General features: G+C 42.3%; 1 protein-coding gene across 2 annotated transcripts in view; it reads left to right on the forward strand.

Annotated features, from left to right (window-relative positions):
* si:dkey-256h2.1 (uncharacterized protein LOC337520 homolog) overlaps positions 1-15,273 on the forward strand; it is a 314,605-nt gene that overhangs the window by 21,310 nt on the left and 278,022 nt on the right. For both annotated transcript variants that reach the window (XM_068009788.1, XM_068009780.1), the window contains exon 2: positions 11,101-11,258. In XM_068009788.1, the coding sequence (XP_067865889.1) occupies positions 11,101-11,258 (158 nt within the window). The remainder of the gene's footprint in view (positions 1-11,100; positions 11,259-15,273) is intronic.

Below are 15,273 nucleotides of genomic sequence, written 5' to 3' on the forward strand. Positions count from 1 at the left end.
ACTCAGTATTAACAGCCCTTTGGAGGAGAGAGTTCTAGATTTCCACTACTTTTTGTGAGGTAATGCTTCCTGATTTCATTCCTAAATGGCCTCTAATTTTGAGATTATGACCTGTTCTTGATTCTGCACTCCCCCCCCCCCCCCCCCCCCACCCAATAATGAGTATACCAAAGAATGGACAACACAACTACTGTGAAGAAGTAGGGTGGAACCTAGGACTCTCTTGTCCTGTCACATGTCAAACCTGGCACATGCTGTTTCATACCAGATCCCTAATTTTTATGAGATCAGGCCAGTAATGCAGGGGGTTAGTCATGCCTAATTCTACTTTTCTTATGGGTTATCTTTGCTCTCCAAGATGATCCTGCAGTAGTGTGTGGTTTTGGCAAGGGAGAACGAGAGCTGATCGCACTTGAGCCAATCCAGCCAGATCTGATGATGAATGGCTAAATCAGATCTGGACCAGATAGACTTAAGTCATCATCTCTTGGACATGAGGAACCAAATTTGGGGCCATACCAATAGTATCAATCAGGATGGGACAGGGTAAATGTTTTGCCGTGGACAATGGCAACTAAGGTGAACATGAGGGGGTAGTTAAGCAGATTGACAACTACAAAAATATTGTGGTGAATGGTGGGCCAGAAGATAGGCATGTAGATTTAGAAAGTGAAGCTGTGAGTGTGTTGAGAGAAACATTTTCCAAGGGTGGATGCAGAACGAAGTGGGGCTGAAAGTGGGTCGGGGTCCTAGTGGTGAGGGATACAAAAAAGTAGTTGGAGGTTTAGTATTCTGTGATGGAGATCATGAGTGTAGAGATGTAACATTACCATAGTAAATAATAAGGTCAAGGGGGCGACTGTGAGTATAGGTGAGAAAAGTTCTGTAGGACACCAAGAGATTCATGAATTCTGAATAGTGAGAGGAAAATTGAAATCGCCAAGGATGAGGAGTCTCTCAGTGCAGCGGCTGCAGGATCAAAGGGAGGAAGATATCCACCTGGCTATACTTTCCACCATCTGCCTCTCCCGAGCTGCTGCTGTGGCAGTGTGACCCTTATTATCAAATCACACCTTGGTCTCTCCTCTGACTTCTCCTTCATGCACCAAACCTAGTTTCACTTCTCATTGTTTATGCAAGACAATCCCTAGTTTCTCACCGGGATGTAAAGCGCTTTATGACAGCCGAAGGTCATGGAAGGCACTATATAAATGCAAAGCTTTTTTTTCTTTCTTCTTGGTGTGTTAAGCCTAAATACCCACTCACTAGATTGGCTATGTGTTCCTAATATAATGAATGTTTCAGTAACCACACAGAATTCTACTTAACATTAGCCGAGATAAACCAATAATTCCCATGGTAGTATGTAAGTGCCTATAGGCATTATTTCAACCTTATAACAAGCATTTTCTGTCAACAGTGGTCTTACAACCTTTAAGATTTATATTAGGTTTTACTATGACTAGACCACCAACTTCCCTATAGTGTAAATACAGATGCAATAGAAAATTAGTTTTGTAGTTGCAGATTGTAGTATCTCTTACACAAAGTTAGCCATTACACAGTGGCGCAGTGGTTAGCACCGCAGCCTCACAGCTCCAGCGACCCAGGTTCAGTTCTGGGTACTGACTGTGCGGAGTTTGCAAGTTCTCCCTGTGACTGCGTGGGTTTCCTCCCGGTGCTCCGGTTTCCTCCCACGTGCCAAAGACTTGCGGGTTGATAGGTAAATTGGCCATTGTAAAAAAAATTGCCCCTAGTGTAGGTAGGTGATAGGAGAATTGAGGGAAGGTGGGGATGTGAGAGGGAAAAATGGAATTAATGTAGGATTAGTACAAATTAGTGGTTGATGGTCAGCACTTGGTGGGCCAAAGGGCCTGTTTCAGTGCTGTATCGCTCTATGACTCTATGATTACAACCTGTCTTATATACACAAATACAATCTTATAAGTTTTAAGGAGTGTCTTAAAGGAGAAAAGTGAGGTAGAGAGGCAGAGTGGTTTAGGGAGGGAATTCCAGAGTTTAGGGCCTAGGCAACTGAAGTCACGACCACCAATGGAAATAAGCGATCATAGTGATGGCACGAGTATGTGGTCGGAAACTCATCTCGGGGGGTGGTCAAATTTGATGCCAAGGTTGTGAACAGACTGATTTAATCTCAGACTTTTACCAGAGAGAGGGATGGAGTCGGTATCTAGGGAATGCGGTTTGGAGGGGTATCCAAAAACAACAGCTTCAGTCTTCCTGATATTTAATTGGAAGAAATTTCTGTTCATCCAGTACTGGATGTCGGATAAGCAGTCTGATAATTTAGCAACAGTGAAGGAGTGGAGAGAGGTGTTAATGAGGTTGAGCTGGGTGCCCTCAGTGTAAATATGAAGACTAACGTTGTACTTTCGGATGATGTCGCCGAAGGGTGGCATGTAGATGAGAAATAGGAAGGGGCACGGTGTGACAGCAGGAAGAGAAGCCATTGCAAGTGATACTCTAGATATGATTAGATAGATAAAAATGGAGCTAGGTGAAAGCAATCCCATACAACTGGACAGCAGTGGAGAGGCATTGGAAAAAAGATGGTATGGTCAACTATGTCAAAGGCCGCAGACAGGTTGAGAAGAACAAGGAGGGAAAGTTTACCTTTGTCACAGGCACATAGGATGTCATTTGTGCCTTTGATAAGAGCTGTTTCAGTACTGTGACCAGGGAAGAAACCTTATTCGAGGGATTCAAACATGCAGTTCCAGGAAAGATGGGGATGGATTTGGGAGGTGACAGCATGTTCACTGACTTTGGAAAGGAAAAGGAGGTTGGAGATGGGGCGGTAATTTGCAATATGATTCAATTGAATGAGAGCTAACTGTTGCAGCAATGGAACATGCAGGCCTGCAGTACTTTTAAGCTGCTATTGATGATGGACCAGCAAGCTTGGCCTATTTATCTGGGGATGGGGGTTGAATTTAATTGCAGGATTTGAGATTCTTCCTATGTAGCTTCTAGTAATCCAGCAAAACAATGCCATGATAGCTAAGGTGGTCCTTGCTTGACAAGCAGTAACAAGTTTACCCATAACTTCAGCCTGTTTAGCTCCAGAAGCACAGAAGGGAAGGTGTCCTTGACAATCTATACTTAAGTTTCTGTGGTTTGTCCTTAAGAGAGATTTTATATCAAGCAAAACAAATTATTTATGTGAAGTAGTTTGGATTGGAGACTGCTAAACATGGCATCTATGGTTCTATGATGAACTTCTTGGGAGGGCAGACACCTGGCTGGCAAAAAAAAAACTCAACTTTATCTGGTGTGATGTGATCAAGACTGATAGTAACTCCTTGTTCAAGTTTTTTCTTTCTAAAAGTTAGTGGCATAAAAACAGCAAGGTGTTGCGGGAGTGAACTATCGGGGACAGATATCTCAAAATAGGTGCCGCTGAACGTACAAGGAACTTAGGAAAAAATGCAGTGAAGTGCAAATTTCGATAGTTTAATGTCTACTCGAGCCACCTTAGCTTAGTTGCTGCTAGTTAACTCTGCATTTAAAATTTTGAATGTTTTCTTGAAAGTTTTATGTGGCACACTGGGGGAATTTTAATCCCTCAGGGCGGTGAATGTTGTTCAGTTTGTATTTACATCATTTGTGTCTGTAGTTTCCAGAGTGGATCAGATATGAGTGGGAAGAAAAACTTTTAAAACCTCAAACCCGACCTCAATGGGCCGACTTTCAATTTTAACAGATGCAAGTCATGAGACGGGGCCAACCTGCTCTCAAAAGGCGGGTGGAGCACTGAAATCTCTTAAGGAGGCTGCTTGCCTCCATTTTAACAGCATTTTTATTTTTAACTGATGGAGGTGGAGATTCCTAGGCCTCAGGAACCCCAGCGGATAAAGTTAGGCAAGACGAGTTGGATCCATGAGGTAAGTGCATTAACAGTGCTGCTTCTGGGCTCGGAGGGGCAGGAGCAGGGGATTGGATTTGCGTGATAAGTCGACTACCACTACCATCACATCCCCCACACCTGTTGTGTTCACACCTCCCGCACCGTAATTTGGGCTCCCCCCTCCTCCACGATGACTGATCAGCAGTGTTTCATTGTATTTTATGTGCCCTTTAATTCAGCTTTGTACTGTACAGACTCCCAGCCATAAATCTTGCATTGCTGGAGTGGGCAGACTGTGGCATGGAAAGGGAAATCAGTAATATGTATTGTTTTACTCATGATGTCATAAGCAGAAGCAAAAGCATTCAGATCATTTAACAAAATGGATGCTCATGATTTACCGCTGTTAAAATAGTCATTGCACTTTATAAAGGTTTTTGAAATTAAGACTGCAGAATTTGACACCTCAGTGGCCATTTCTCCAGAGCTACAATTGTGATTTTGGTTCCACAATGGCGTCCATGTTGCGATGCACATCTGGTGTAAGCCCAGCCGGATGCTATAATGTTGAGGGCTTTAGCAAGTGTACAGGGAGCATCTGCAGAAGTAAGCAGTGTAGGCAGGCGATAACATCAATCAGTGTGATTGGACACCAGCTCTGCCATTTTCGTGCTTAGTGCTCCAGCCAACACTGTCTCTTAAACGTGCAGAGCTGAAACTACATTCATCCGTAGGAAGGACCTCCCACCAGCATTATCAACTACTGATGGGTTTCTACTGGCTAATGCTGTGATTGTAGAAGTGTTTGGTGGTTTCTAGTGTTCTTCTAAGTTAATAAAGTCTACAGGGTGTGTCACATGCTGAAGGACTCAGTCCTGACTGCAAGGATTCTGAACAATTGCTTGCTCCCAGATTTGGGTACAGTAGTAGGCATTCCCCTCAGAATACGGCATGACTTGGAAAATGAGCAGAGGTAACAGAGCAGGGCAACCAACCATCCTTAGCCAGAAGTGCCGAGTGGATGATCCATCTCAGCCTCTCCTGAGGTTCCCACCATCATAGATGCCAGTCTTTAGACAATTTGATTAATTCCATATGATATCAAGAAATGGCTGAAGGCACTGGATACAGCAAAGGCTATGGGCCCTGACAGCACCCCAGCTGTACTACTGAAGATGTGCTCCAGGACTAGTGATACCCTCAGCCAAGCTGTACACGGCAATGTAGGAAATTGCCCAGGTATGTCCTGTCCACAAAAAGCAGGACAATTCCAATCCGGACAATTACCGTCCCATCAGTCTACTCTCAAGCATCAACCAAGTGATGAAAGGTGTTGTCGACAGTGCTATCAAGTGGCACTTAGTCAATAACAACCTGCATTACTGATGCTCAGTTTGGGTTTTGCGAGAGCCACGTGGCTCAAGACCTCATTTTACAGCCTTGGTCCAAACATGGACAAAAGAGCTGAATTCCAGAGGTGAGGTAAGAGTGACTGCCTTTGTCATCAAGGCAGCATTTGGCAGAATGTGGCATCAAAGAGCCCTAGCAAAATTGAAGTCAATGCGATTCAGGGAATACTCTCTACTGGTTGGAGTCATAAAGGAAGATGATTGTGTTTGTTGGAGGCCATTCACCTCAGGCCCAGGACATCACTGCAGGAATTCCTCAGGGCAGTGTCCTAGGCCCAACCATCTTCAACTACTTCTTCAATGACCTTTCCTCCAACATAAGGTCAGCAGTGGGGATGTTCACTGATGATTGTACAATGTTCAGTACCACTTGCAACTCCTCAGAAACTGAAGCAGTCTGTGCCCACGTGCAGCACGACCTGGACACATTCAGGCTTGGGCTGATAAATGACAAGTAACATTGTGCCACACAGTGGCCAGGCAATGACTGCCTCCAACAAGAGAGAATCTAACCATCTCTCCTTGACATTCTATGGCACCATCACTGAATCCCCCACCACCAATATCCTGGGGGTTACCATTGACCAGAAACCTAACTGGACCAGACATATAAATACTGAGGTGACAAGAGCAGGCCAAAGGCTGGGAATTCAGCAGCGAGTAACTCACCTCCTGACTTCCCGAAGCCTGTTTGCCATCTGCGAGCCACAAGTCAGGAGTGTGATGGAATACTGTCCACTTGCCTGGATGAGTACAGCTCCAAAAACACTCAAGAAGCTCGACACCATCCAAGACAATGTGGTCTGTTTAATCAGCCTCCATCCACCAGTTTAAACAGTCACTCCCTCCACCACTGGCGCACAGTGGCAGCAGTGTGTACCATCTACAAAATGAACTGCAGCAATTCGCCAAGGTTCCTTCGAAGGCACCTTTCAAACCCACGACCTGTACTACCTAGAAGAACAAGGGCAGCAGATGCATGGAAACAACCATCACCTGCAACTCCCCTTCCAAGTCACACACCATCCTAACTTGTAACCAAATCGCCTTTCTTTCACTGTTGGAAATAGATTGCTGTTCTTTCACTGTCGCTGAGTCAAAATCCTGGAACTCCCTCCCTGGCAGCCCTGAGGGTGTACCTACACCAAATGGACTGCAAAGGTTGAATAAGGCGGCTCACCACTACCTTCTCAAGGGCACCTAGGGATAGGCAATGAATGCTGCCTTGCCAGTGACGCAAACATCCGAAGAGCAAATTAAAAAAAAAATTGCTAGAAGAGGGAAGAGAAGGAGGGGGAGAAGAGCTCTCAGCAGAAGGTTGCATTTGCCAAGGGTATTCGGGGAGCAATTAACCTACCTGAACAGCGAGGAACAGTGTGGGAAATGTCTGCACTTCAGTAAGGGCATACTCACTGAAATCTGACACCAGTTGCAGTTGTAACTGCAGCCTTAGAGCAGGGCAAGGATGGCATTGCCAGTGCCAGTGAAGGTTATCACGGCCACAAGCTTATTTGCATCGGACTCCTTCCAGGGTAGAGCAGCCGATATTTACAACATCTCCCAGTTTGCTGTCTGCTGTTGCTAGGGCAGGTCACTGAGTCTCTAGATAAACACAGATGAATCCATTTCATTCTGTCTTGCCAGATAGAAGCAGGTGGAGTCGGCATGCGGCTTTGCAAGGATTGCAGGCTTCCCCATGCTGTGGGGTGCCATTCACTGCATATAAGTCACTTTGTGGGTGCTGTATCACGACTGAGATGTGCTGCAACCGAAGAGATTCCACTCCCTCAGATTCCAACTGTTGTGCGACCATAAACAGCATATCGTGGAGATCAATGCCCAATGTCCTGGCAGCAGTCTTGATGCCTTCATTCTTACGGCAGTCCACTGTGCCAATTGCAGTTGAGCCACCATGACAAACCAGTGGGTTGCTACTGGGTGACAAAGACTATCCTTTGAAGACATGGCTCATGACTCCAGTGCGCAACTCATGCACAGGTGGGTAGCATGCGTATAACGAAAGACATGCTGCCATAGGAAATGTAATAAAGTAGATCATTGGCATGCTGAAACAGCAATTCTGTTGCCTGGACCACTCTGGAGGAGCCCTACAGTACTTGGCAGAGCCCATGTCAAAATTTGTGGTGGTTTGCTGTATTCTGCACCACCTCCCAATCATGAAGGCACAGCCCTTGCCATCAGCTACATGGTGACCAGCTGTCGTACAGGAGAAGGAAGGGAGAAGGCAACCTATACAGTCTCCTCCTGGTCAGGCTGTGGAAGAACAACTCATCCAACTGTGATACCAGTAAACACAGCCCTAAATTCCCATTCATTAACAGTCCTACACTTTACCTTCCCTCTGTTACTGACCATCACAGTGCCCACTTGATCACAATGTAAAACTAAAAGCCAACACAAAATAAACATCCTAAACCAAATTTATAAATCAAGCCATGCCATAATACATACAAACTAATCACCCTTGTGCATTCCCTCAGAGCCCTGTGCCTTTTCCTGGCTTTAGAGCTATGCAGTGCTACCCCAATAGCTGCAGCATGGCTGGTAGAGGCTGTTGACTTTCAGTGGGGGAGACTGCAGATGCCCTTGGAGGATGACCGTGAGCAGCTCTGGGCCTGGAAAGCCTGGGCTCAGACTGCGCTATCTTGGCATGGCAGCAGCAGTCTAGGCTAGCTGGCTAACAGGCAACAGCAAGGACACTGGTGGAGTGGCAGTGGTGGGAGGATGAATGCTGTCACCCTGAGAGAGGACAGTAGATTTGTGCTCCATGGTGCCACTGCCACTCTTCCGGGCGATGTCTCAGCAATCCTAGTAAGCAGTTAGAGGACAGATTGCTGGACTTCTATGACTCTCTGCAAGCCCCTTTGAATACTGGTATCCACAGCTATCATGCCAGCATTCTGAACTTGTGTGACAGAATGCTGAACTTGCATAGCAGCAAGCTGACCTTTACTGTGCAAAACCCTGTGCCAATTTGGTGCCAGACTCTTCCATGCTCCTCGGCATCACATGCAGGTTTTCTGGCAGGTCTGCTGATGCACCAAGCATTTTATTGTGTGTGCAACAAAGAAGTGTTCCTCCATCTGTAGGCCACCACATCGAAGAGCTCATCGAAGTACTCTGCAGCAGAACTCGTGTTACCTCACCCTACCCTGGTTGCAGGCCACTCTTGTCCGTCATCTCACTACGTTCAGATTCCGCTTCAAAGCTATCCTCTAAATTGCGCTGGTGGCTGCGAGTGTGAGACACATTCCATCCTGACTTGGAAATATACCGCTGTTCCTTCGCTGTCACAGAGTCAAAATCCTGGAACTTCCTCCCTAAGAGCACTGTGGATGTACCCGCATCACATGACTGCAGCGGTTCAAGAAGGTGGCTCACTACCACCTTCTCAAGGGCAACTAGGGATGGGCAATAAATTCTGGCCTTGCCAGTGACACTCACATCCCAAGAAAAGTGGGATGCACATACACTGAAAGAATTTTAAAAGAAATGTATAAGAAATCTCCCCAGAGAGTGAACCAGTGTTTTTAGATAGTTTCCTGGAAAATAAATGTTTTCTTTTTCCACTTTTAGGTACACCAGGAAAGCATTCTAGGAAATTTTGGAAACCTGGATTTTTCTTCATGTTCATTTTAAGATGCAGCAAATGTACCCTTAAATGCTTTAAGGCAGGAATATTAAGACAGCAACTGCTGACAATGGGGAAAGCAGTGAGGGAATAACTGAATGTAAGATAAAGGCTGTGGCTCCATTGGGGAGGAAGATGATGAGTGAAAATGTGGTGGGAAAGAGGCGCCTGATGGTCTGAAAGGGGCTCGGGGAAATTTTAAATCACCTTCTCCTGGGTTTTCATCTGCCACAAGACTGTTAGAACCTGATTTCCTCCAATAATGCCTGATCCCAGTAACCTTCCAATAATTCTGAACTCTGTGCCAGAATGTTTTGCAATGCTGATGGAGCCCAGGATTCCCCTACCCCCATTCCCAGATCTTGGGACCCTTTGTCAGTGTTTACAAACACCTAAGACAGCAATACCAGTGATCCCAGATCCCAGGAACTGTCCCAGAGTTCCCAGAAACGTCCTCTCTACTAGTCTTAGAACTCCTTTCCAGTACTGGTACACCAGGTCACCTTCCCAGTGCGCTCAGGACAACTTTCCACTGTTAATGTGTCAGTATCCCTGGTAAAACTACTTAGCATAACACCCATGGTTTTATCTCCTTACTCACCTCCTGTGATCAATACCCCATGTGATTTGTTGGTATCTAGAAGCCTGGAGGAAGATACATTTGGGCAGAGGGAGAGGACAGGGTGATACAGGAAGAAATACAGCCCTGAAGGGGGTATGAGAGAGAGAATAAGATCAATCATGGTGGATGTGAGTAGCATGAGGAAACATGCTGTAAAGAAGAGTATACAGTCTACTTTTGCTAATTCTAAGTTGCTTTTTACCCAAAAATTCAAAATATCAAATTTTTTTTTGTTAACCAGAGGTATTAAGGGATATGGAGCATATATAGTTCCATAGATATGTAGTTAAGTCGTAGATCAGCCTTGATCTCATTGAATGGCGGAACAGGCTAGAGGGGGTAAATGGCCTCCTCCTGTTCCTATGTTCCTATTTTAATTAGCAGTATGAATTAAACAACACATAAGACAATTTGTGCTTGAAAAATACAAACTAACAGGTAATATGAGTTAAGGAATGTACTGAAATATTTATTAACAATACTTTGCACTGGAAGAGTTGATGTAAAGACATAGATCTTTTAAACTCTAAACATTTCTATATGTATTCAGCTAACATCACCACTAATATAGGTCATTACATTTGAAATATAGAGAACTGAAATGTTTTGCAAGTTGAAATAATATATTGCATGTATCCATAACATGAAAATTATGTGAAATACGTTAGTGTCTCAAACTAATGGATTGATAGGTTCAGAACCATAAGTACATTATAAAAATGCTGTCTGCCACAAATGTGCAACAGATGTTGGATTGTAAAATCTTTCAAGTACCATAATTGCCTACGGCATGATTACACAACTTGATAAATGTAGCTACCATTTAATATTTTTCGGCTGTACAATAAAAAAAATGTTTAGAGGACTGGATTCCAGCAAAGTCTTAAAATGAGATTGCACAACAGTTCTTGACATTTTATTTTTCTCCCCTCCTTATAAATTCTCCAGTTCACAAAATATTTCTTGGCCAAGGTGACATTTACATCCACTGCTAAATTCACCATTAAGCCAGCTACTACAGTCATATACAGCATAGAAGAGGCCATTCGGCCCAGCAAGTCCATGCGCACACTCCGCAGAGCAATCTAGTCAGTTTCCCCCTCCCCTGCTGGATCCCCGTAGCCCTGCAATTTTATTTCCTTCAAACGCCCATCCAATTTCCTTTTGAAATCATTGATTGTCTCCGCTTACACCACCCTATGGGCAGCAAGATCCTATGCAACTATTGTGCATGTGCAGCCTTTGTTCTTCACCTGTTTCCCCATTCCCAAGGCAAAGTGCTTGGTTTCTTCTTGGTAGCTTTTGGTCAAAATCCAGAACTCACTGTTGTGATATTTAATAGTATAGATTTACATATTTTGTGGCATGCACATTTCAGTGGAAATATTCCACAATACTGCCCTGAGTGGAATTTTGCTCTTTATCTTATGTGTATATTTTAAAAAAAAGTTACTCTTTGCAATTACAATAAAAATTTTGAACCTAATAGAAATATTAAGATATTAGGGCTAAATATAAATATTATACTAAGAAATATTATTTTGTGCAGGGTGAAGAACATCAGTAGATTTAAGGACTTGCTGTCTCGACTTCATTTTGTACCGATTCCCGTATATGCTCTGGGAAATTGGATCCCTGCTATCTTCTATTCCTGGAGATGTCAAGAACACAACTGTGGGCTCTCTCAAGCTGTTTTCACTTCACCAGGTATACCTAATGGTTTTCAAAGCAGAATATTTTAGTGCTTAGAGTTAGCGGTTGTTTCATGCATATGAATTGAATGTTAAACTCACTGGCATTAAACCTAATTGACATAAACTTTTCATAGAGTTATTATTTATTTTTAAATTTTTTTAATTTATTGATCCAGTACTGAAACAGGCCCTTCGGCATACCGAGTCTGTGCCGACCATCAACCACCTATTTATACTAACCCTACACTAATCCCATATTCCTACCACATCCCCATATATTCCCCTACCACCTACCTATACTAGGGGCAATTTATAATGGCCAATTTACCTATCAACCTGCAAGTCTTTGGCTGTGGGAGGAAACCGGAGCACCCGGCGAAAACCCACGTGGTTCACAGGGAGAACTTGCAAACTCCGCACAGGTAGTACCCAGAATTGAACCCGGGTCGCTGGAGCTGTGAGGCTGCGGTGCTAACCACTGTGCCTTCCCATTATTGCATTATTGAATGCAAAGTAAGTAAATATTAAAAAGAGGAGTAATAAAATAAGCTAATGAAATGCTAGCTTTAGGAACGTCAGCAGGCCCAGCTGATGATCATCCCAGAATACTACAGAAGGTTGAAAAGAAGCTAACTGAGACACTAACCGTAATTTTCCCAAAACTTTTGGAAACTGAAATACTGCCAACTCTTTGTAGGATGATGAATGTTTACACCTGTGTTCAGGAAAGGAGAAACTACTTTTTCCTTGCTTTCTATGGTGAATTTGTGGAATAATATCAAAGTACATCACAGACAAACCACTCCGTGCCACAAGGAAAAGCTCAACCCCAACAACATCATTAGCACAGAATTTTCATCTAATGGTTTAAACTGTGTTAAAGTTTTTTTTTAAAGCATTGTTTTTTTTGACTTTGTTTCATTGCTGTTTTTGTAATTTTCTTCTTGATTGATTAGTAACTCAAATTGTCAAAATACATACTGGAATTGGTAGTTTCACAAAAACGAGGTGAGTAAAAAGATTATATATCCCCTTTCCTAATCTCAGGAAGAACTAAAATGTTTCACAACCAATTACTTTTTTTTTTAAATGCAGTGACATTGTTCTGTTGCAAATACAGGAGTCAATTTGTATACAGCAAGGCCCCACCAGCAGAAAATGAATAAATGACCGTTTTCATTGTGCTGTTGGTTGAGAGAAGAAAGGCCTCTTTCTATGCCATGTCATATGATTCTAAGATGGTCTCCCCTTAATTACTAATAAAAAACAAAGAACAGTACAGCACAGGAACAGGCCATTCGGCCCTCCAAGCCTGCGCCGATCTTGATGCCTGCCTAAACTAAAACCGTCTGCACTTCCAGGGTCCGTATCCCTCTATTCCCATCCTATTCATGTCTTTGTCAAGATGCCTCTTAAACGTCTCTATGGTACCTGGTTCCACCACCTCCCCCAGCAACAAGTTCCATGCAATCACCACCCTCTGTGTAAAGAACTTGCCTTGCACATCCCCTCTCAACTTTGCCCCTCTCACCTTAAACCTATGTCCCCTAGTAACTGACTCTTCCACCCTGGGAAAAAGCTTCTGACTATCCACTCTGTCCATGCCGCTTATAACTTTGTAAACCTCTATCATGTCGCCCCTCCACCTCCGTCGTTCCAGTGAAAACAATCAGAGTTTATGCAACCTCTCCTCATAGGAGATACCTGTGTTTTTGCCAGATTTCCTTTGGTTTCATTATAGCAATATAATTGGTGCTCAGTAGTGATTATTTAAGATATTAAAAAATCCATGCTGTTGGGTAGAGACAGTTTCAAGAGAATTTTGTCCTGCGAAAATAGATACACATTTTTCTGGAAATATGCAAGCAACTGCAATCACCCTAATTGTCTTGTAAGGCTGATGGTGAAGTGACCTTTACAGAGAAACCACTGGATAGACTCATTTTACAATGCATATGCAGAGTACTGTAAATATACTAGTACAAAGTGTATTGGTAGTCTTTTAGTATTTTTAAAAAATTGTTTTTTCTGCTGGTAATGATCAGCATTGCCCTCTTCTTCCTTCATGTACTGGGAAAAAAATGTAATGTCCAAAACACATGGTTAACCAATGTCTTGAAATTTGATCTGAGAACTAAAAGGTCTCTTCAGCTTAACTGAAAGTCTTAATCAGTGTAACCCTAAGATATTAAGGATATGTTCAAATGTTTTTCTTTATAAACATAAAGACCCTGTTACCCTGCATAGGCTGAAAATGCCTAAATATAGTTTGCAAATTTTTGTGACGTTTAATACTAAAATGTTTTTACTTTGTGAAATGTTTTTTCCTGAGACCTCAAACTGAAAGTTCAAGAGTTGAAGATTTTTTACTAAAATAATCAGTTCCTGTAAAGTTGTTAAAATTGAATTTTATTTTTTTTGTTTAACCCGTGCTTCTAATTGGCCTTAGTTTTTGAATTTAGCACCTATAAGCTGATAAGCTTACATTCCCCAGAGTTTAGAAGAATGAAAGTTGATCTCATTGAAAAACATAAAATTCTTAAGGGGCTTGATGGGGTAGATGTGGAGATGATGTTTTCCCCTGGCTGTGGAGTGTAGAACTAGGGGTCACAATCTTAGAATAAGGGGTCAGCCATTTGAGATGAGAAATTTCTTCATTCAAAGGGTTGTCAATCTTTCAAATTCTTTACCCCAAAGAGCTGTGGACGCTCAGTCATTGAGTATATTCACAATAGAGATCAGTAGATTTTTGGATACTAAAGGTATCAAAGGATATAGGGATCGTGTGGGAAAGTGTAGCTGAGGTGGAAGATCAGCCTGATCTTATTGAATGGTGGAGCAGACTCGAATGGCCGACTCCTGCTCCTATTTCCTATGTTTATATAGGACTGAAACACTGCCTCTAGCTAAGTTTGCCTCTCTTGTTAATTGTATTAATACTCGCCTTGTCTTTGTAAAACTACAAATCCCAGTATGCACTTTGATAATTTGTGATACATGTCAACCAAGAAGAAAATTACAAAAACAGCCATGAAGTGTGATCAATATGAAAAAGGATTAAAATTAACACTTTTTTTAAAGGAAAATGTTTATGCAGTTTAAACCATTAGATCAAAATTCTGTGCTAATGGTGTTCTTTGGGATGAGGTTTTTCTTTGTGGCGCTGAGAGGTACTGATGTTTGTCGATGATGCACTTTGATATTTTAAAATCAAGTGTGTCCACTATCTTGTGCGAAAATCATTTGTTTTATGAACCTTTATTTTCCTCGTATTGCAATAATCGCTCTAAGCTCCCTACTGATTCAATAGGTAGCTGAAAATACATATTATTTTCAGACCAAATAGTTCACCTAATAATATACTTTTTTGTCTAATAAAGAGAACTCTATGACTCTAATGTAATTTATTTTATATAGGACCTGTAGTCTTATGGGAATACCTGAATCCACAGTATAAATAATGACAACATCTATCCATTTTTAATCAAAAAATGAGGCCCAGGCATTAACATGCTTCAGACTTCTTTTTCACTACAGCAGGTGAGCTTTGGTCTGATAAGACTCACTTGCCGAAAACAGGCCTGCAGTTCAAATTGGGGTCTTAATACTTTCTGACAAATGTAAAAAGATTTATTTTAAAATTCATTTTATTTCAACTCACTTTAACTTATAACTAGGAGGATAGACAGACAACATGCTCTGAGGCATAAAATAATATTTTGCTCCTCATTTGCTAAGAGGTATGTAAGATTGCCGGAGAATGAAAGAATATATGGTTATTTTTGGACATGAAGCCAAATCCTATATTGCTCTTGTGTTTCGATATTTCCTACCCTACAGTTCAAATTGGTAGATAAGAAAAGGGAATAGTTAATTTTTATCCTGGGGTTGGGAGTTAATACAAATTTAGCACAAGAATGCAAAATAGTTCTACTCTCAAGTTAATTTGGGGTTTGTTTATGTTTTAGTTAATTTGGGGTTTGTTTATGTTTTAGAGTAATGTATTATGTAATAATATCTTCAGCTGA

The sequence above is a fragment of the Heterodontus francisci genome, chromosome 2, assembly GCF_036365525.1.
Source record: "Heterodontus francisci isolate sHetFra1 chromosome 2, sHetFra1.hap1, whole genome shotgun sequence".
Classification (NCBI taxonomy): Eukaryota; Metazoa; Chordata; class Chondrichthyes; order Heterodontiformes; family Heterodontidae; genus Heterodontus; species Heterodontus francisci.